At 34.6% G+C, this 21,766-nt stretch overlaps 1 protein-coding gene across 1 annotated transcript; it reads right to left on the reverse strand.

Moving 5' to 3' along the window:
* Positions 1 to 2,924: 2,924 nt before the first annotated feature.
* K441DRAFT_447233 (uncharacterized protein) lies at positions 2,925 to 3,173 on the reverse strand (the record flags this gene model as incomplete). Its single annotated transcript, XM_067641681.1, has 2 exons — positions 2,925 to 3,029; positions 3,072 to 3,173. Coding segments are annotated over 2 exons (207 nt in total), but the record flags the coding sequence as incomplete, so codon positions are not given.
* Between the last annotated feature and the right edge of the window lie 18,593 nt (positions 3,174 to 21,766).

The raw sequence follows: 21,766 nt of genomic DNA on the forward strand, positions 1-21,766 counted from the left end.
GTTTATAAATTATGTTTAGGTATAGGGACGAAGTAGTAGTTAAAGAGGTAGGAGTTACTTTTATATTTAAAGTAAAGGCCTAGCTTAATACATCGCTCTTATTTAAAAGACCCTAGTAGGGCGTGTTTTAGGGTCTTGGTGTTAATATCTATAGCGTTAAAGTGCTTAAGCTAAAATAACTTAGTGGATGTTTATAGGGCTATTGTATTATATTAAGGAGCGTGTTTTAGTATTAGGCGTAGTATATTATTATACTATTTATTAATAATATTTATATAGGCATTAAGGGCTCCTAATAAGTCTACGCCTATTAGGGAGGCTTTTAGTTTAGGGCTTAGGGATTTAATAAGGCTATTAACTAGTATAGAGTTATTTTAGCTAGTTTTCTTTATATAACGGTTAAATTTAGAGAAGTATACTAAGAAACTTTTGGTTTCTTAGGCTATATGGTTTATTTTCCTTTAAGTAGTAGCTTAGTAGTTTAGATTACTATATATAGCTTTAAGAAGTATAATTAGACTTTATACTAAGTTTAGCTAAAGAGGTTTAATAAGGTTAGCTACTTTTCCTCCTAGTTAACTTAGGGCGTAATAGAGTTAGTTAGCTTTAGTTAGATAGTAATTAGCGTTATTAGTTAGCTTATTTTTAAGCTAGCTTAAAAATAATTAGAGCTTTTATTATTTACTAGTAAATACTAGGGGATCTAGTAGTTATTTAAATTATTACAGTATAGTAGTCGGCTTAGGGTAAGAGACTATTATGGGTTTAGGGCTTACGTTCCGCGTATTTATCTCTAAAGATAGCGTTTGGTCTTAAGGTCCTAGCGTTAGCATCTTAAGGGTATAAATTTCTTCTTAAAGGTTCTTAATTAATTACTAGTGTTATATTTCTTATTCGGCTTATTATTAATTTAAAATAGCTTAGTTTTATATAAGGGCGTCTATAAAGGACTTCTATATCCCTATTAATTATTCTTAAAGTATAGATATAATGCCGGCGGCCGTTATAGAAGTTTTAGGTTTATTCTATATATTAATAGTAGTATAGGTAGTTAACGTAATATAGTGTTACGGAGTAAGTATAAGCGGCGATAATATATAGCAAGGTAGATATTATTAAGCTATATATATAAACTATATAAGGAAAGAAGGTAGGAAATAGAAAGAAAAAGTATATATTATGGACTTAGTTACTTAGTTAACGCGTATACAAAGTAGAATAGGATTTGGGTAGTAGTCCTAGCAGAACTTAGTAGGATTTAGTAAAACTTAGTAGAACTTAGCAGAATATAGCAGAATATAGTAGATTGCCGTTAGATTGCCGTCTTGTAGTTAGTCTTTAGTTGCTAAGTTAGTAAAAATAGGTAGATATATATAAGGTATTATAGGGGTATTCCATAACAGTAGAGTTACTTAGGCGTAGTTTACTAGGGGTAGCAGTTTAGCCTAGTTATCTTAAAAGTGATTAATAAAGGGCTGAAGTCTCTAATTTAAGTATTAATTTATAATTTCCGTCTAACTATTTATCTAGGGGTAGTATACTATAAAAAGCTTTAGCTTAATACCTAAGATTTAGGTAAACTTATTCTAGAAAGCTAATATAAATTACGGCCTATAATTAGACATAATAATATCTAGTAGTCCGTAAATTTGGTAAACGTAATAGATATATAATTAGGCCGCCTCTTTAGCATTAATATTCTTATAATAGGGAATTAAGAATAGGCGCTTACTAAAACGGTTAACTAGGATTATAACTATATCGTATCTATTATAGTCTATAGGTAGTTTATAAAAGTCTATAGAGATATACTATTAGGGGCGCTCTAGTATTAGGAGTGGCTTTAATAGTCTTAGGGTCTTATCTTATAAAATTATAAATCTATCGCAGTTATTACAGTTCCGTATATAGCGGTTAATATTTATAACTATTCCGGGCTAGTAGTAGCGGTTACTAATAATCTTATGGGTTTTTTTAGGGTAGGCCGTAAAGACTTAGGTATAAGCTTCGGTAATAAGCTAGGTCTATAAGTTCTATTTCTTAGCTATTACTAGCCGTTTCTAAGCTTAAGTAGTCCGTTTTTAAGGGACCATAGGCTAGTAATATTTTTTACCTTTTCGCGGTATTCCTATAGAGAGGGGGTCGTTTAGTTAGCCTATAGTAGTTTATTAATAAGGTTAAGTTTAGAGGAGTTAATAAGATATATTTTAGCGCCGAAGGAGTCTATACTTAGTTCTGCCCGTATTTAGGGGTTAAGGTATTTTAGTTATAGTAGTATCTAGGTCTATAATAAGATCTTTACAGCCATTTAGTTATTTAGATTTTATTTACACCTTATAAGAGCGTCTATATAGTTTATAACGCCTAGTCTATATATAATTAAGAAGTTAAATTAAGATAGGATATCTGCCTAACGTACTTACTAGGCCGTAAGGGCCTTAGTTATTATAAAGTATCCTAGGGCCTTATAATCTAAAACTACTTTAATAGGCTTAAGGGTCCCCTTTAGCTATATACGCCAGTGCTAAAAACTAGAGATAATAGCTAGCATTTTTTATTATAGATGTGGTAGTTTAGCTTAGTATTTATTATAGTCTTTAAATAGTATATAATAGGGTACTATTCTCTATCTAGTTACTTCTAGGAAAAAACACTAGCTATTATATTATTTAAGGCATTAGTTTCTAGTATTAAGGGCTATTTTAGGTTAAAATAAGTAAGTAGGGGAGCCGATACTAGCCGTTTTTTAAGCTTATTAAAGGCCTGCCTATATATAGCGTTAAAGTAAAAGGGCTAGTTTTTCTAGTAAGATGGTTAAGAGGCTAGGTAATCCTACTATAGTTTTTAATAAAGCGTTAGTAGAAGTTACAAAAACCTAAAAATAATTATACCCTCTTTACGGTCCGTGGGGGTGCCTACTAGTTAATTACGGCCGTTTTCTCTGGGTTGGCTTTAACTTTATTTATATTAATAATAAAACCTAGGTGCTTTTTATACTTAATACTAAACTCCAACTTCTTAACATTAACCTAGAGGCTAGCCTTACGGAGCCATTATAGGTCTTTATAGACGTGCTTTTTATATTCTAGCTCGTTCTTAAAGTAAATTATAATATTATCTAAATAGGCCGTATAGAAGTTATTAAAGTAGTTAAAAAGTATATTATTTATATATCACTAGTATATAGCTAGTCCGTTAGTTAGTTTAAAAGGAAGTATTTTATATTTATATATTCCGTAATAGGTCTAAAATATAGTTAAATCTTTAAACCTAGAGTTTATCCTAATTTAGTAAAAGGCTTAGCGGATATTAAGCTTTATAAAAACCTTAGCTCTACTTATTTGGGCTAGAGTCTTATTAAGTAGGGGTAGTAGATAGCGGTCTTTATAGGTTATATTATTTAGCTTATAGTAGTTAATATAAAAGCGGAGTCCTCTATTTAGCTTTTTAATAAAGAGAATAGATAAGCTAAAGGGGGCTTAGCTAGGCTTAATAAAGCCCTTATTTAGGTTATTAATAAGATACTACTTTATAGCCTATAATTTAGCAATAGACTACTTATAAAGGAGGCTAAAGCTAAGGGTATTTTTTTTACCCTGCTTAATTTTAATTTTATAATTATATAGTTAGTAAAGTAGAAGTATATTAGATACTGCTTTAGAGAATATATCCTTAAATTTCTAGTGTTAATAGGGCAGCTTTTATTCTACTAGTTCCTTATCTATAAGCTCGCTTTTTTATCTACTAAGCTTACTTTTCTTTTTCTTAATTACTTAATTAATTTCGTATAAGCTAGTTATAAAGGTAATAGTATTAGGCTAAACTAAGTTTTAGTAAAATCCTATAGCACTAATATAGCAGATATTAACTAGTGGGAGGTCTACTAGTTTCTTTACGGATATCTATTAGGTTATATTTTATAGTATAATATTTATAGTCTTTCTTAGCTTACATTCTATTTTCTATAAGTTATCTTTCCTATTTATTAGTTTAGTATAGCGTCCGATATTTCTAGCTTTTCTTTATAGCTATATAGGGCCTAAGTTCTCTATAGTTAACTTAGCTAGGTTACTACTAGCTTTCTAAGTCTTTAATATAGGTGGCATAATATAGCTAGTTTAGGGGCGGTGTAGTATATAGATCTGTTATGGGTTAAGCTATATATCTTTCTTAAAGGCCTTGTTTTTATATACAGCATCTACCTAGTAAATAGTATTAATTTAGGGCCGTATAAGGTTTTCTATTATAATGCTAATTTCTTTAATAAAAGAAGGGGTTAGGGGTAAGGTTTTAGGCTAAATAAGCTGCCTACTTTATATATTAAGCTATAAGCCTAAATAGGCTAGCTATTTTCTTTTTAAGATTATATTATAGCTTCCCAGGTCCGTAATAAGGAAGGGGATATTATACTACCTTCGTCTATTAACGCGGAGGTAAATTTATAAGATAGTTGTAATAGGTAGCCCTATCTATCTATTATACCCGCAAATACGAATTAGTTTAGGCAGTTCTTTAATAAATATATTTAAAAGGTTAGCTAGCTTTATAATATATTAGGTATTTATTAAGGTAAAGGTATTTACTCTAGAGTTAGCTAAAGCAGAGGTTAAAACTTAATATTTATTGCGAAATAAAGAATAAGGGATAGTATAGCTTCTTTTACTAACTAGCTAATCTAGATTAATATATAATATATTAATCCCTTTTAATTCTAGAGAGGAGTCTTCTTTTAGGGTTTCTCTTTTTTTAACTTCGCGCTATTCTTCTAAATTAATAAAACCTTACCTATTTTTTTATTTATCGGGCAGTCCTTTATATAGTAGCCTTTTTAACTATATAAGAAGTAAGCTTCTTAATTGCTAAGGGCCTATCTTTAGAGGTCGCTATATATAGGCTAAGTATACGCTAGATCCGTAGTAGGACTAGCTATACAGCTAGCTACTAAATTAACGGCAAGCTGTATAGCTAGTACTATAGAAGTTGCTAATTATACTAGGGCACTATAGGCCGTTCTTATAGTGTTCTAGTTTAAAGAGTTTTAGGCTTTATATTATTTAGCTTATGCCTTAGTTAATAGCTAAGGCCTAATCTATAAGTTCCTTTAGCGTCTATATAGTAGTAAAAACTAGTAGTACGGCTCGCTATAGGTCTAGGATAAGCTTATTAAATAGGTCTAGTATTAAATCTTCCTAGGGAATTTAAGCTTAGCTAGTTAGGTCTAAAAAGCAGGTCTAAAAGGCTAAAAAGGTCTCCGTTATTTTTATATTTAGGCTTTTATAATTAAAGCGGGCGTTCTATATCTTAAAGAGGTCCTTATAGATAAAAGATAGGTAGTTAATTATCTTTTCTTTAGAGAGGAAGGGATCTATTAAGTCCTATATATATTACAGATATAGGTGCGTCTATATACCTTCGCCAGTACGGCTAAAGATATAGGCCATTTTAGCTCTAGTAGTAGGGAAGTAGTCTATATCAACTTTAAGCTTATTTTATAGTTAAAGCTTTTAATTATTAAATATAGGATTAGTTCCGTTAGTAAGTAATAGGGGGTTTATAACCTTTATGGACTATAATAATACTAATACTATATATTAGGCTAGAGCCTTAAGGACTATAGTAAGTCTTTAGGTATCTAATAACTCCTTATTAAGTATAAGGGGCTTACTAGCTTTAAGCAGCTCTTAAAGTTATTTAATTTTAGTATTAGCTACTATAAGCCCCACCTAGAAGTTTAAGTTAGTTATTATTTTAATATTAAAGGTATTTAAGGGTTTTATTACGGCACTGGCAGAAAGCGGCAGCTATAGTAGACGTTATAGTAAACGCAGGGCTCACGTGACGCTTACGTGACTAGGGGATTGTATATAACTCCTCGCGTTACTACTTATCCTTTTCTTTCCTTTTCTTTAGCTTTAGATTTTCGTTTATAGACAATCCAATCATATAGGCTTGCGCGACCCTTTTACCGTGCTTATATCTCGATTAACTAAGTCGCTAACATTATCTAAAGCTTAAACCACTCTTTCTTCCTAAAAAGGAACTTAAATATATCTATAAAACCATAAATAGGACCCTAAGGATATTACTAGGACTAAGGAAAGAACCTAAAGGAAAAGAATAGAACCCTAAGGAAAGGACCTATAAGATACACATAGACTAGAACCCCTAAAGAAATTATTTAGAATTACCTAACACCCTAGCACTATGCTATAAAACACAGTAGTAGGTAAAGCAGCTATAGGACCCGCAAATACCTTAGATAAGGAGATAATTAATATCTTAACCCCCTAGGCGGAGCTCGTAGCAGCTAATACTAAAATTAAGCGGCTATAAGAACTGCTTAAAACTAGAGACACCCCTACATCTAGCGATAACCTATTAAACAGACTCGCTACGGTCCTTAAGGCCCTAGCCTAATATATAGCATTAGCATTATCGCGGTCCGTAAAGGTTATAGATCCCCCGTTGCTTATAGACGGAGCCGACCCTATATTTAATAATTGGAAGCTTTAATTATAGGATAAGCTCGAAGTTAATATAGACCACTTCCCTACTACTTAAGCTAAAATGGCCTATGTCTTTAGCCGTACTGGCGGAGACGCCTAAACGCACCTACGTCTGTAATATACTGCAGACTTAATAAACCCTTTCGTCTTAGAAGAAGAAATAATTAACTACCTATCTTTTATCTATAAGGACCCTTTTAGGGTATAAAACGCCCGCCTTAGCTATAAAAGTCTAAACATAAAAATAACGAAGACCTTTTTAGCCTTTTAGACCCGCTTTTTACACCTAGCCAGATAAGCCTAGATTTCCTAGGAAGACCTACTGCCAGACCTCTTTAATAAGCTTACCCTAGACCTACAGCGGGCTGTACTACTAGCTTTTACTATTATATAGACGTTAAAAGAACTTACGGACTACTGCCTGGCTATTAACCAAGGCCTTTATTAAATTAAGGCACGAGCTAACTGGATAAAGGCTAGGAATTCCTTAAATTAAGCTATAAGCAATATAAGAACGGCCTATAATACCCTAGTATAACCTATAATGCCTACTACACCGGCCGCTAACCTAGTAACTAGCCGTGTAGCTAGCCCTACCGCGGGCTAAGCGTTTACTTAGCCTACCTATAGCGACCCCCGTATATAGGCCCTTAGTAATTAAAGGGCTTACTTCTTATGCAGTTAAAAAGGCTACCCTATAAGGAACTACTTAATAAAGGTAAAAGTAAATAAGGTTCCATTAATTTAGGAGGATAGTATAGAGTTAGAAAAAGAGAAACCCTAGAGGAAGACTCCTCTTTAGGGTTAAAAGGGATTAATATGTTATATATTAATCTAGGTCGGCTAGTTAATAGAAGAAGCTAAACTGTCCCTTATACTTTATTTCGCAATAAATACTAAGTTTTAACCTCTGCCTTAGCTAACTTAGGAGTAAATACCTTTACCTTAATTAATATAAAGTGCGCTATAAAACTAGCTAACTTTTTAAATGCACCTTTAGAAGAACTACTTAAGCTAATTTTAATTCGTGGGTATAACGGACGGGTAGGACCTCCTATTATAACAATCTTATAGATTTACCTCCGCGTAGACGGACAAAGGTAGTATAACGTCCCCTTTCTTATTACGGACCTTAGGAGCTATAATATAATTTTAGGGAGGAAATGGCTAGCCTATTTAGGCTTATAGCTTAATATATAAAGCAGACGGCTTATTTAGCCTAAAACCCTACCCCTAACCCCTTCTTTTATAAAAGAAATTAGTATTATAATAGAGAACCTTATATAACCCTAGATTAATACTATCTACTAGGCTAATACTATACGTAGAGACTAGGCCTTTAAGAAGGATATACAGCTTAACCTATAACAGATCCGTATACTACGCCGCCCCTAGACTTATATTACGCCACCCGCACTAAAGACTTAGAAAGTTAGTAGTAACCTACCTAAGTTCCTAATAGAGAACTTAGGCCCTACGCAGCTATAAAGGAAGGCTAGGAATATTAAACGCTATACTAAACTAATAAACTAGAAGAATAACTTACGGAAAATAGAACGTAAGCTAAGAAAGATTATAAACCTTATACCGCAAAATATAGCCTAATAAAAGTCTGTAAAGAAACCTATAGACCTCCCACCGGTTAATATCTGCTATATTAGCGCCATAGGATTCTACCAGAACTTAGTCCAACCTAATACCGTTGCCTTTACCACTAGCTTATATAAAATTAATCGAATAATTAAGAAAAAGGAAGGTAAGCTTAGTAGATAGGAAAGTAAGCTTATAGACGAGGAGCTAGTAGAACAGAAACTACCCTATTAGTACTAAAAGTTTAAGGACGTATTCTCTAAGGTAGTATCTAATATACTTCTACCCTACTAACTATACAATTATAAGATTAAGATTAAGCCAGATAAGGAAAATATCCTTAGCTATACCCCCCTCTATAAATAGTCTATTGCTAAATTATAGGCCACTAAGCAGTACCTTATTAATAACCTAGTAAATGGGTTTATTAAGCCTAGCTAGGCCCCCTTTACCTCCCCTATTCTCTTTACTTTTTTTTTTTTTTTTATATCCATTGTATTATACTATGTACAATACTGCGCATGTAGCCTTAGGCTATGGCGCTATAGTTCTATATACATAAATCCTTTCTAGGCAGCTTAATATATACTAGTAGCTATATCCTAGTAGTTTATAAACCCCTAAATTAGGAGTTTATAGTTTCCTAGTAAAATACTAAGATACTACAACTACTAGGGAATGAGAAAATGGTAAGAAAAACTATAAGAAATCCTAACCCCTGTCCCTGTCCTTTTGCAATTTATTTCTATCCTTTTACTCTCTAATATCTTTTTAAGAGCCTAGTAGGAGTTGCCTCCTTCTAGAATCCTATCTGTTTTATTCTTCCATAGAGTCTTCTTCGCGTACTAGTTTAGCAGCTTTAAGAGTCTCGCAGTCTTTACTATTAGCAAAGTGTTTTTCTTTACAATTAATGCAAAGAGGGGTGGTATACTGGCAAGGCTTGCCTGTTATTATACAGGTAGAACAGGAATGGTCTTTAGATAAATATGCAGCTGTATAGTATCTGCAGGCCCTAGTAGAGCACCTATCTCCTAGATGGCCAAATTTTTGGTAGCTCGTACACTGCGTAGTAGGAGAGACTTCGAGGTATTTTACTACCTTAGTAGCTGTACCTGCAATTAATATCTCTTTTTGCTTAAGAATTTCTTGTCTTTTTTCTTCGTTCTCTATAGTAAAAACTATAGAGCNNAATCTNGTNTNTNGATNNTGTCTTTTTNNACTANATAANATNNATNTAGGTAGTCCTTNTATCNTTATAGGATTAAAGGTCTTAATTTCTTCTTTTAGAAGCTTAGAGCCTCCTTCTCCTAGGAAAGGTAGGGTAGGAACCCCGTGGGCTATAATTTGAACCCATGGTTCTAGTTTTTGTTCTCTTTAAAAGGTAAAGCAGTTATGCCAGATTTCCTTGTATTTAACTAGGAAATCCGCATTATACTCTTCCGTAGTCGTAAGGAGAATATTTTATTTTCCTTTAGTTCTAGCTATGGATGCTAAAACAGGTTTTTCTACTTGTAGTTTTAATGCAAATAGTTAATTGACTTTATTTCGTATAGAGAAGGTATCTAAAGGTTGGTCCTTTTCGTCTATAATTAGGACTAGCTTTCTTTCTTATAGCTGCTTTTTCTTACTTCTAGTAGAAGTAGAAGGGATAGGAAATGGTAGTAATAAAGAGGGTAGAGAGGACGAAGTAGGGAGGTCCTTCTTTAGCCTCTCTGCGTAGGTTTCTTTAGTAGGGGCTACCTCCTTACGGAGAGCTCTTACTTCTTTAACTAGTCCTTTTAGGACGTCTTCTGTCTCTTCTTTTCCTTTTATAAAGGGGTTTTCTCCTGCTAGAACACTACGTGTATAGTCCTCTAGCTGTTTAACTTATTCCTTTTTATCTTCTTCTTCTTCTTCTAGCCCTTTATAGGCCTAAGTTAGGCTATCTAGAGCCTTTTATAGGTGTTGTTCTGGAGAAAGGGGGGAGAAAGATATACTAGGTATACTAGCCGTAAAAGTCCTCAGTTTGGTTGTCTTTTTTGCAGGTTTTTGGTTTTCTTTTTCAGTAGAAGACTAAGGATATCCTCTTTTTTCTCCTGTCCCAAATAGGCCAGGAGAAGGAGAAGGGCCAGAAAAAGTGAATGTAGATATAGACTCATTATCACTTATTTCTATAGGAGGTTTCTTTTTAGGCCTACCGGGCCTTGGCATTTTGTGTCTTATAAGGGGGTTTTCCTAGTTTTTACTATCCTTATACCCTTTTCTCCTTACTAATCCTACTAGAAGATTTCTGGGGAGATTAGGCTAAGAGGTAGTAGAGAAACTAGCCCCTATTTTATAGTTTTGGTATTGGTGGTAGTAGTAGTAGGTTTAATATTCCTGTCCGTGCCTCGCTTATAAGCTAGGGCCACCCTTAAAGAAAATTTTCTGTTGGGGAAAGGGGGTAAAACAACAAATAAATCCACCTCTAGCTCGCTAGGCAGTAGGAATTAGGTCTTGAAAGTTAGAAAATCGATTGTTTTTAATGGTAAGATGGGTATGCGTAAGTTTTGGAGTGTGGCGCTACCTTTTGGTAAGGTTGCATGTGTGGTAAAGGTTTATTCTCTTTACTAAAAAGCTAAATAAAGGACTTTATTTCTGCATTAACTACTATAAGCTTAATAATATAACCTATAAAGACTGTTATCCGCTACCTTTACTTAATAAGACACTAGCCTAAATAAATAGAGCTAAGATATTTACAAAGCTTAATATCTGTTAGGCTTTCTACTAAATTAAAATAAACCCTAGATCTATAGATCTTATTACCTTTTAGACTTAATATAGATTATATAAGTATAAAGTACATCCTTTTAAACTAACTAACGGACTAGCGACATACCAACGATATATAAACGATGTTCTCTTTAACTACCTTAATAACTTCTATATAGCTTACCTAGATAATATTATAATTTACTCTAAAAACAAGCTAGAATACGAGGAGCACGTCTATAAGGTCCTATAACGGCTCTATAAGGCTAGTCTCTAGGCTAATATTAAGAAGTTAGAATTTAGCATAAAGTGTATAAAGTACCTAGGGTTTATTATTAGTATAGACGGAATTAAGGCAGACCTAGAAAAGACGGCCGTAATTAATTAATAGGAACTACTACGGACTGTAAAAGGGATATAGTTATTCTTAGGCTTCTATAACTTCTACTAACGCTTTATTAAAAACTATAGCAGGATTACTTAGCCCCTTAGCCGCCTTACTATAAAGAACTGGCCCTTTCACTTCAACACCGTATATAGGTAGGCTTTTAATAAACTTAAGAAACGGCTAGTCTCCGCTCCTTTACTCGCCTACTTTAACCTAAAATGGCCCTTAATGCTAGAAACGGATGCCTTAAATAGTGTTATTACTGGCGTTTATTTCTAGAAATAGACGGACGGAAAATAGTACCCTATTGCTTACTACTTAAAGACTATAGTAGACGCTAAGCTAAACTACCCAATCCACGATAAAGAAATGTTGGCTATTATCTCTAGCCTTTAGCACTAGTAAGTATAGCTAAAAGGGACCCCTAAACTTATTTAAGTAGTTTTAGATTATAAGGCCTTAGCATATTTTATAATAACAAAAGCCCTTACGGCCCGGTAGGTACGCTAGGCGGATATCTTATCCTAGTTTAACTTCCTAATTATATATAGGCTAGGCGCCACTAATTATGCGGACGCTCTTATAAGACGTAAATAGGATCTAAATGACTAGATAGCCGCGAAGATCTTATTATAAACCTAGACGCTACTATAACCAGAGTACCTTAACCCTTAGATACGGGAAGAACTAGGTACTAAATCTTTAAGCGCCGAGATATATCCTATTAACCCTATAGAATTCGACCTTATTAATAAACTACTATAAGTAAACTGTACGGACCCTTCTCTATAAGAGTACCACAAAAAGGTAAAGGATGTTACTAGCCTATAGTCCCTTAAAAATAGACTGCTTAAGTACTAGGAACGGCTAATAGTAGTAGAAGAACAGAACTTATAAACCTGTTTTATTACTAAAGCATATACCTAGGTCTCTACGGCCTACCCCAAAAAAAACAAGACCTGTAAAATTATTAGCAACTATTACTACTAGCCCGGAATAGTTATAGATATTAACCGTTATATATAGAACTGTAACAACTACTATAGGTCTATAATTCTATAAGATAAGACCCTAGGACTATTAAAGCCACTTTTAATACTAGAGCGCCCCTAGTAGTATATCTCTATAGACTTTTATAAACTACTAGTAGACCGTGACGGGTACGATATAGTTATAATCTTAGTTAACCGTTTTGGCAAACGCCCCTTCTTAATCCCCTATTACAAGAATATTAATACTAAAGAGGCGGCCTAACTATATATTTACTATATTTACCAAATTTATAGACTACTAGACACTATTATATTGGACCGCAGACTATAGTTTATATTAGCTTTCTAGAACGAGTTTACTTAGATCCTAAGAATTAGGCTAAAGCTTTCTATGGCGTACTACCCCTAGATAGATAGTTAGACGGAGATTATAAATCAATACTTAGACTAGAGACTCCGGCCCTTTGTTAACTACTTCTAAAATAACTAGGGCAAACTGCTACCTCTAATAAACTACGCCTAGGCGACCCTACCCTACAACTCTACGGGATTTATACCTATTTAACTAGAAATAGGGTATTTGCCCTAAATAAGCTTTAACTAGGATAGGCCAGAAGGACTACGGACTGTACGTAAGAAACTGTCTTATAAGGAAGCCTAGTAGTACGCTAAGCGCTTAGAGGAAGCCAAGACGGTAGCCTGTATAAATATAGAAAAGGCCCAAAAATTAATAAAATAGTAGGTAAATAAGTATAGGCGTAAGCCTAGCTTTACCGTAAGTAATATGGTCTGGGTTATAATAAAGAACTAAAAGATGGAACGGCCTAGTTATAAGCTTAATTATTAGATAGTAGGACCGTATAAGGTCCTTAAGAAAATAGGCAACTTATACAAAGTAGAACTCCTAGATTTAATTAATGTTTACCCTATTTTCTTACTAAATAAGCTATAGAAGGCTATAAACAACCTATTACCTAAACAAAAGAACGAACCCCCCCTGCCGATTTAAGTCAATGGCGATAATAAATAGGAAATTAAAGAGATTGTTAGCGACTTAGTCAATTGAGATATAAGCACAGCAAGAGGGTCGCGCAAGCCTATACGATTGGATTGTCTATAAATGAGAATCCAAAGCTAAAGAAAGGAAAGGAGAAGAAGAGTAGCGCCGGTCGAAGTAGGGTTCTTTTATATAGTCCTCTAGTCATATAATTGCGAAGTTCTGCTAAGTTCTACCTGTGTTCTGCTAAGTTCTACCAGTGCCATAATATTACCCCCCCCTCTAAAAAAGCCTGCCCTTAGGCTCTGTATATCTATAGGGTATTCTTATCTTTATGGTTAATAGGTAGCTTATTATCTTTACTATTTTAGCACTCTATCTACTTATTAAGGTACTTTAGGGGTCCTAGTTTATTAGGGTAACGGCTATAAAAATTTTAAAGCTTATAGGGGCTGCTAATAAAGTTCTATATAGGGTACTAGGTAGGATCTAGGTTATAGCCTTTCCAACTAATATAGTACTTTAGCGTTTTCCTTACTAGCTTACAGGCTAGTACTTCTTTAATTTCCTATTTGTCGTCGCTATTAACTTAAATTAGTAGGGGAGTTTTATTCTTTTATCTAGGTAATAGGTTGTTTGTGGCTTTCTATAGCTTATCCAGTAAGAAGATAGGGTGGACTTTAATTAAGTCTAGGAGCTTAACCTTATACGAGCTGCCTACTTTATTAAGAATCTTATACGGTCCTACTATTTTATAGTTTAGCTTATAGCTAGGCCGTTCTATCTTCTAGTTCTTTATTATAATCTAGACTATATNNCCTANAGTAAAGTNAGGCTCNCGCCTATNCTTATTNNCCTACTNTTNTATTAATTTCTAGGCCTTTTTTAGGTTTGTATAGGCTACTTTATAGGCTTCTTCTAAGCGCTTAGCGTACTGCTAGGCTTTCTTATAAGATAGTTTTTCGCGTACGGTCTAGGGCCCTTCTAGTCTTTCCCAGTTAAAGCTTGTGCGGGGTAGGTAATCTATTTTTAGTTAAATAGGGGCAAATCCGGTAGAGTTATGGGGTAGGGTTACTTAGGCGTAGTCTATTAAGGGTAATAGTTTGGCCTAGTTATCTTAAAAGTAGTTAATAAAAGGCCGGAGTCTCTAGTCTAAGTATTAATTTATAATCTCTGTCTAACCGTCTGTCTGGGGGTAATATACTATAAAAAGCTTTAGTTTAATGCCTAGGATCTAGGTAAACTTATTTTAAAAGGCTAATATCAACTACGGCCCGTAGTCTGATATAATAGTATCTAGTAGTCCGTAAATTTAGTAGACGTAGTAGATATATAGTTGGGCCGCCTCTTTAGCATTAATATTCTTATAATAGGGAATTAAGAACGGGCGCTTACTAAAGCGGTTAACTAGGATTATAACTATATTATGTCCGTTACGGTCTAGAGGTAGCTTATAAAAGTCTATAAAGATATATTACTAGGGGCGGTTAGGTATTAGGAGGGGTTTTAATAATCCTAGGGTCTTATCTTGTAGAATTGTGGACCTATAGCAGTTATTACAGTTCCGTATATAGCAGTTAATATTTATAATTATTCTAGGCCAGTAGTAGCGGTCGCTAATAATCCTATAGGTTTTATTTTTTCTAGGGTGGGCCGTAGAGACCTAGGTATGTGCTTCGACAATAAGCTAAGTCCGTAAGTTCTGTTCCTTTACTACTACTAGCCGTTCGCGGTGCTTAAGCAGTCTACTTTTAAGGGACTATAGGCTAGAAACGTTCTTTGCCTTTTCGCGGTACTCCTATAGAGAAGGGGCCGTATAGTTTACCTGCAGTAGTTTATTAATAAGGTTTAGTTCTATGGAGTTAACAAGGTATATCTTAGTATTTAAAAAGTCTATATTTAGTTCTGCCCGTATTTAGGGGTTAAGGTGCTTTAGTTATAGTAGCGCCTAGGTCCGTAATAAGATCTTTACGGCTATTTAGTTATTTATATCCTATTTACGCTTTATAAGAATATCTGCACGGTTGGTGGCGCTTAGCCTATATATAATTAGGAAGTTAAACTAAGATAGGGTGTCCGCCTAGCGCGCCTATCGGGCCGTAAGGGCCTTTATTATTATAAAATATTCTAAGGCCTTATAATTGGAAACTACCTAGATAAACTTAGGGGTGCCTTTTAATTAGGCTCGCCAGTGCTAAAAGCTAAAGATAATAGCTAGCATTTCTTTATCGTGAATCGGGTAGTTTAGCTTAGCATTTACTATAGTCTTTAAATAGTAAGCAATAGGGTGCTATTCTCCGTCTATCTGCTTTTGGGAGTAAACGCTAGCTATAATACTATCTAAGGCATTAGTTTCTAGCATTAAGGGCCGTTTTAGGTTAAAGTGGGCGAGTAAGGGAGCAGAGACCAGTCGTTTCTTAAGCTTATTAAAGGCCTGCCTATATACGGTATTAAAGTAAAAGGGCTGTTCCTTATAGGTAAGTAGGCTTAGTAGCTAGGTAATCCTACTATAGTTCTTAATAAAGCGTTAGTAGAAGTTATAGAACCCTAAGAATAACTATACCCCCTTTACGGTCCTTGGGGGTACCTATTAGTTAATTATAACCGTTTTTTCTAGGTCTGCCTTAATTCCGTTTATACTAATAATAAACCCTAGGTACTTTATACGCTTAACACTAAATTCTAACTTCTTAATATTGGCTTAGAGGCTAGCTTCCTAAAGCCGTTGTAGGACTTTATAAATATGCTCTTTATATTCTAGTTTATTTTTAGAGTAGATTATAATATTATCTAGGTATACTGTATAGAAGTTGTTAAGGTAGTTAAATAGTACATTATTTATATATCGTTGGTATGTGGCCGGTCCGTTAGTTAGTCTAAAAGGTAGTACTTTATATTTATACGTTCCGTAACGGGTTTAAAACGTAGTAAGGTCTTCTAATTTAGGGTTTATCCTAATTTAGTAAAAAGCCTAGCGGATATTAAGCTTTATAAAGATCTTAGCTCTACTTATTTAGGCCAAAGTCTTATTAAGTAAAGGCAGTGGGTAGCGGTCTTTAAGGGTTAAATTGTTAAGCTTATGGTAGTCGATATAGAAACAAAGTCCTCTATTTAGTTTTTTAGTAAAGAGAATAGGTAAGTTAAAAGGGGCTTAACTAGGCTTAATAAAGCCCTTATCCAGGTTATTAATGAGATACTACTTTATAGCCTGTAATTCGGCAGTAGATTGCTGTTAAAGGGGGCTATAGCTAAGGGTAACTACCTTATCTGGCTTAATTTTAATCTTATAGTTATACGGTCAGTAAGGCGGAAGTATATTAGACGCTGCTTTAGAGAAGGTGTTTTTAAATTTCTGGTATTAACGGGGTAGTTTCTGTTTTACTAGCTCCTTATCTATAAGCTAGTTATAAAGGCAATAGTATTAGGCTGAACTAGGTTCTAGTAGAATCCTATAGCGCTAGTATAGTAGATATTAACTGGTGGGAGGTCCGTAGGTTTCTTTACGGATATTTGGGCCGTATTTTGCGATATAGGGTTTATAGTCTTCCTTAGCTCACATTCTATTTTCTATAAGTTATCCTTTTAATCTATTAGTTTAGTGTGTCGTCTAATGTCCCTAGCCTTTCTTTATGGCTGTATAGGGCCTAAGTTCTCTATTAGAGGCTTAGTTAGGCCACTACTAACTTCCTAAGTCTTAATTGCGGGTGGTATAATATAGGCAGTCTGGGGGCGGCGTAGTATACAAATTCGTTATAGATTAAGCTGTATATCCTTCTTAAAAGCCTAGTCCCTACGCGTCGCATTAGCCTAGTAAACGGCGTTTATCTGCGGCCGTATAAGGTTTTCTATTATAATACTAATCTCTTTTATAAAGGAAGGCGTTAGGGGTATAGTTTTAGGCTAAATAAGCTGCCTGTTCCGTATATTAAGCTATAAGCCTAAATAGGCTAGCTATTTTCTCTCTAAGATTATATTATAGCTTCTAAGGTCCGTAATAAGGAAGGGGATATTATACTACCTCCGTCCGTTAACGCGGAGGTAAATTCGCAAGATAGTTGTAATAAAAGGCCCTATCTATCCGTTATACCCATAAATAGGAATTAGTTTAGGCAGTTCTTTAAGGGGTATATTTAAAAAGTTAGCTAGTTTTACAGCGCACTTTATATTAATTAAGGTAAAGGTATTTACTCCTAAGTTAGCTAAAGTAGAGGTTAAAACTTAATATTTATTACGGAATAAAGTATAAGGGATAGTGTAGCTTTTCCTACTAATTAGCTGACCTAGATTAATATATAACATATTAATCCCTTTTAACCCTAAAGAGGAGTCTTCCTCTAGGGTTTCTCTTTTTCTAACTTTATACTATCCTCCTAAATTAACAGGACCTTATTTATCTTTACCTTTATTAGGTAGTTCCTTATAGGGTAGCCTAATTAACAGTATAAAAAGTAAGCTTTTTAATCGCTAAGGGTTTATATACGGGGGTCGTTGTATATAGGCCGGGTGTATACTAAACCCGTAGTATGGGTAGCTGCGCGGCTAGCTGCTAGGTTAACTATAGGCTAAGCGGCCGGTACTATAGGGGTTGCTAATCGTGCCAGGGCACTATAGGCCGTTCTTGTAGTACTTACGGCCTAGTTTATAAGGTTTCTAGTTTTTAGCTAATTAGCGCGTGCCTTAATGCGATAAAGGCCTTAGTTAATAGCTAGACAATAGTCTATAAGTTCCTTTAATGTCTGTGCCGTAGTATAAGCTAGTAATACGGCCCGCTATAGGTCTAGAGTAAGCTTATTAAAGAGGTCTGGTAGTAGGTCTTTTTAAGGGATCTAGGCCTATCCAGCTAGGTATAAAAAGCGGGTTTAAAAGGCTAAAAAGGTCTCCGTTATTTTTATGTTTAGGCTTTTATAGCTAAGGCGGGCGTTCTATACTTTAAAAGGGTCTTTATAAATAGAAGACAAGTATTTAATTATTTCTTCTTTAGAGGTAAAGTAGTCTGCTAAGTCTTTAGTATATCGCGGGCGTAAATACGTCTAGGCGTCTCCGCTAGTACGGCCGAAGATATAGGCTATTCTGGCTTAGGCGTTAGGGAAGTAGTCTATATTAACTTTAAGTTTATCCCGTAATTAAAGCTTCTAATTATTAAATATAGGGTTGGTTCCATCTGTAAGTAGTAGGGGATTTATAACCCTTACCGACCACTTTGGTGCTATATAGGCCTTAGTAGATCTACTAAGGCGCTAGGATAGGTCCTAAAGGACTATAGCAAGTCTTTAGTTGTCTAATAATAACTTATTATTAGATATAGGGGTATCTCTGGCTTTAAGCAGCTCTTATAGTCGTTTAATTTTGGTATTAGCTGCCGTAAGCTCCGCCTAGGGGGTTAAAACGTTAATTGTTTCTTTATCTGAAGTATTTAAGAGTCCTATAGCTGCTTTACCTGCTACTATATTTCGTGGCATGGTAGTAGGGGTATTAGGTAATTCTGGGTAATTTCTTTAGGGGTTCTAGTCTATACGTATCTTATAGGTCCTTTCCTTAGGGTTCTGTTCTTTTCCTTTAGGTCCTGTCCTTATGGTTCTAGTAATGTCCTTAGGGTCTTATTCTGTGTTCTTATCCTATTTATAGTCTTATAGATATATTTAAGTTCCTCTTTAGGAAGAAAGAGTAGAATAAGCTTTAGATAATATTAGCGACTTAGTTAATTGAGATATAAGTACGGCAAGAGGGTTGCGCAAGCCTATACAATTAGATTGTCTATAAACGAGAATCTAAAGCTAGAGAAAGGAAAGGAGAAGAAGAGTAGCGCCGGTCGAAGTAGGGTTCTTTTATACGGTCCTCTAGTTACGTAATCGCGAAGTTCTACTAAGTTCTACCTGTGTTCTGCTAAGTTCTACCAGTGCCGTAATAGAGATACTGGCCTATAAGCTGGTAAGGAAAACGCTAAAGTACTACGTTAGTTAGAAAGGCTATAACTTAGATCCTACTTGGTACCCTATATAGAACTTTATCGGCAGTCCCTATAAGCTTTAAAAATTCTATAGCCGTTACCCTAATAAACTGGGACCGCTAAAGTACCTAGACGAATAGATGGAATACTAGTATAATAAAGATAATAAGCTACTGGAAGAACATAAAGATAAGAACGCCTTATGGGCATAATATGGATATACAAAGCCTAAGGGCAGGCTTTTGCGGAGGGGGGGGTAATGTTACAGCACTAGCAGAAAGCGGCAGCTATAGTAGACGTTATGGTAGACACAAGGCTTACGTGACTCTTACGTAACTAGGGGATTGTATATAACTCCTCGCGTTACTACTTATTCTTTCCTTTCCTTTTCTTTAGCTTTAGATTCTCGTTTATAGACAATCCAATCGTATAGGCTTGCGCGACCCTTTTGCCGTACTTATATCTCGATTAACTAAGTCGCTAATAGGTTCTATAGCTGCTTTACTGGCTACTATATTTCTTAGTATAGTAGTATAGTTATTAGGGTAACTTCCGGTAGGACTCTATAGGGGTTTTAGTCTATATATATATTATAAATCTTATTATTCTTTTCTATTCTTTAAGTTCTAGTCTATTCCTTAAATTTTAGTAATAGTCTTTAGGTCTATTTCTGTGTTCTATTCTTATTTATATTTTATAGATATTTTTTAAGTTCCTTCTTAAGAAGAAGAATAAATAAGCTTTAAATAATATTAGTAACTTAGTTAATTAAGGCACAAGCACAGTAAAAGGGTCGCGTAAGCCTATGTAATTGGATTATCTATAAATAAGGATTTAAAGCTAGAGAAATAAAAAGGGAAGAAGGGTAGCGCCTCTTAAGGTTTTATGCGATTATCTGGTTATATGACTGCGACTATTTAAAACAGTAAGAAACTGTCTGCGATTGTCCGCTACAATCTACTACTATAATCCACTGTTTTCCACTAGCGCCGTAACACTTTTAGGATAACTAGGCTAAACTATTGCCCTTAATAGACTACGCCTAAGCAACCCTACCCTATAACTATACTGGATTCGCCCCTATTTAACTAGAATAGATTACTTGCCCCCTAATAACTCCACTAAAACAGCCCTAAATTATATAAATAAGGGCTTATTTTATAGCCCTAGAATAGAGCTATAAAATAGGCCTCTATTTATAAAATACAGACCTATATTGGTGGGGCTATTGGGGGAATACTAAGAAAATATTATAATACTTTAATTGATATAAAATATTGTATTAATTATAGATTATTAATCGGATCGAGATAAGATTAGATTTTTGCCTACCCTGTAATCTAGTTAGTAGGAAAAGCTTAAAAGGCTATCTATTTACCTTATTTAGAGGACTAATTAACTGGCAATCGACTAAGCAAAAATTAGTAACGAAATTAAGTACTAAAGTAGAGCTCTTAGCCCTGTCGTATACGGCTACTAAGTTAATTTAGTGGCAGCGATTCTTTAAAGAAGTTATATTTAATACTAATAAGTAAGTAATCTATTGCGATAATATATAGACAATTTAACTACTTACTAAAAGCAACGCTAAGCTTAATACTAAGCTTTAATACGTTAATATCTATTACTACTAGCTCCGCTAGAAAGTTTATAAAGAAAGGATCAATACTAAATAGGTCCCTACTGTGGATATAGTAGCAGACGGCTTAACGAAGGCTCTACCTCGTTAAAAATATAAGATATTTATTTAGTAATTAAACCTCATTAACATAAAGGATCTAATTAATTTAATTTAAATAATCTTTGGGTAGGGTAAGTATATAGAGGATTTCCCTTAACTCAACACTAAATTAGTATTGTGACTTTTAAGTATTTCTACAGCAGCCTAGAAGGCTTTGTGTAGCTAGGGGGTATATTAACCTAAATCGGAGTTCCTTACTACTATTATACTACTATCTAAAGACCTAGATCGTCTATACGAACTATATCTTAGTTGTCTCTTAACTTATAACTAAACGTTTTATTAAATGTCTTATTACCTATTTCTATTACCTATTTTGACTTAGTTGTTTAGACCTACCTAATGTATATTAAGAGCTTCTAGAGCCCTCTTTAATAGACAGAGTTCTCATTCCTGATCGTTCGTTCAACAGTTTAGTTGCCATGCTGTGTATAGGTACTATGTAGTAAAGGTATGCCGTTTGGGAGGAAAGGGGAGGGGGGGGTGCTGGACGTAGATGCCGTGATTTGAATGATCAATTGGAATGTACGTAAAGACGTGATAGCCGTGTTGAGTTTTCGTTGGGGCTTACCCTCCCAGTGAAAATTTTTCACGACACTACTATGTCGCTGCGCCCGCGCTGCGCAGGCCATTAGTGAAGCTAATGAAGTAAGGCTGAAGAATGCATATTCGAAGCTAAGCTCTAGGCATAGAACAAGAAGTATTTTGTGTACTGAAAACAAGTTGAAAAGCGTTCGGGATATCAAACCTTTGAACTCGATTACCAGTTGTAGGTACAAAGCAGACCTCCCGAATGACGTTTCCGACCAGAGAGACTTTAGTTGAGCTAGAAAGTGACCTCAAATAATGAAAGACTTCCTATACTAGCTAAC

This window comes from Cenococcum geophilum, assembly GCF_001692895.1.
Source record: "Cenococcum geophilum 1.58 unplaced genomic scaffold K441scaffold_23, whole genome shotgun sequence".
NCBI classification, from domain to species: Eukaryota; Fungi; Ascomycota; class Dothideomycetes; order Gloniales; family Gloniaceae; genus Cenococcum; species Cenococcum geophilum.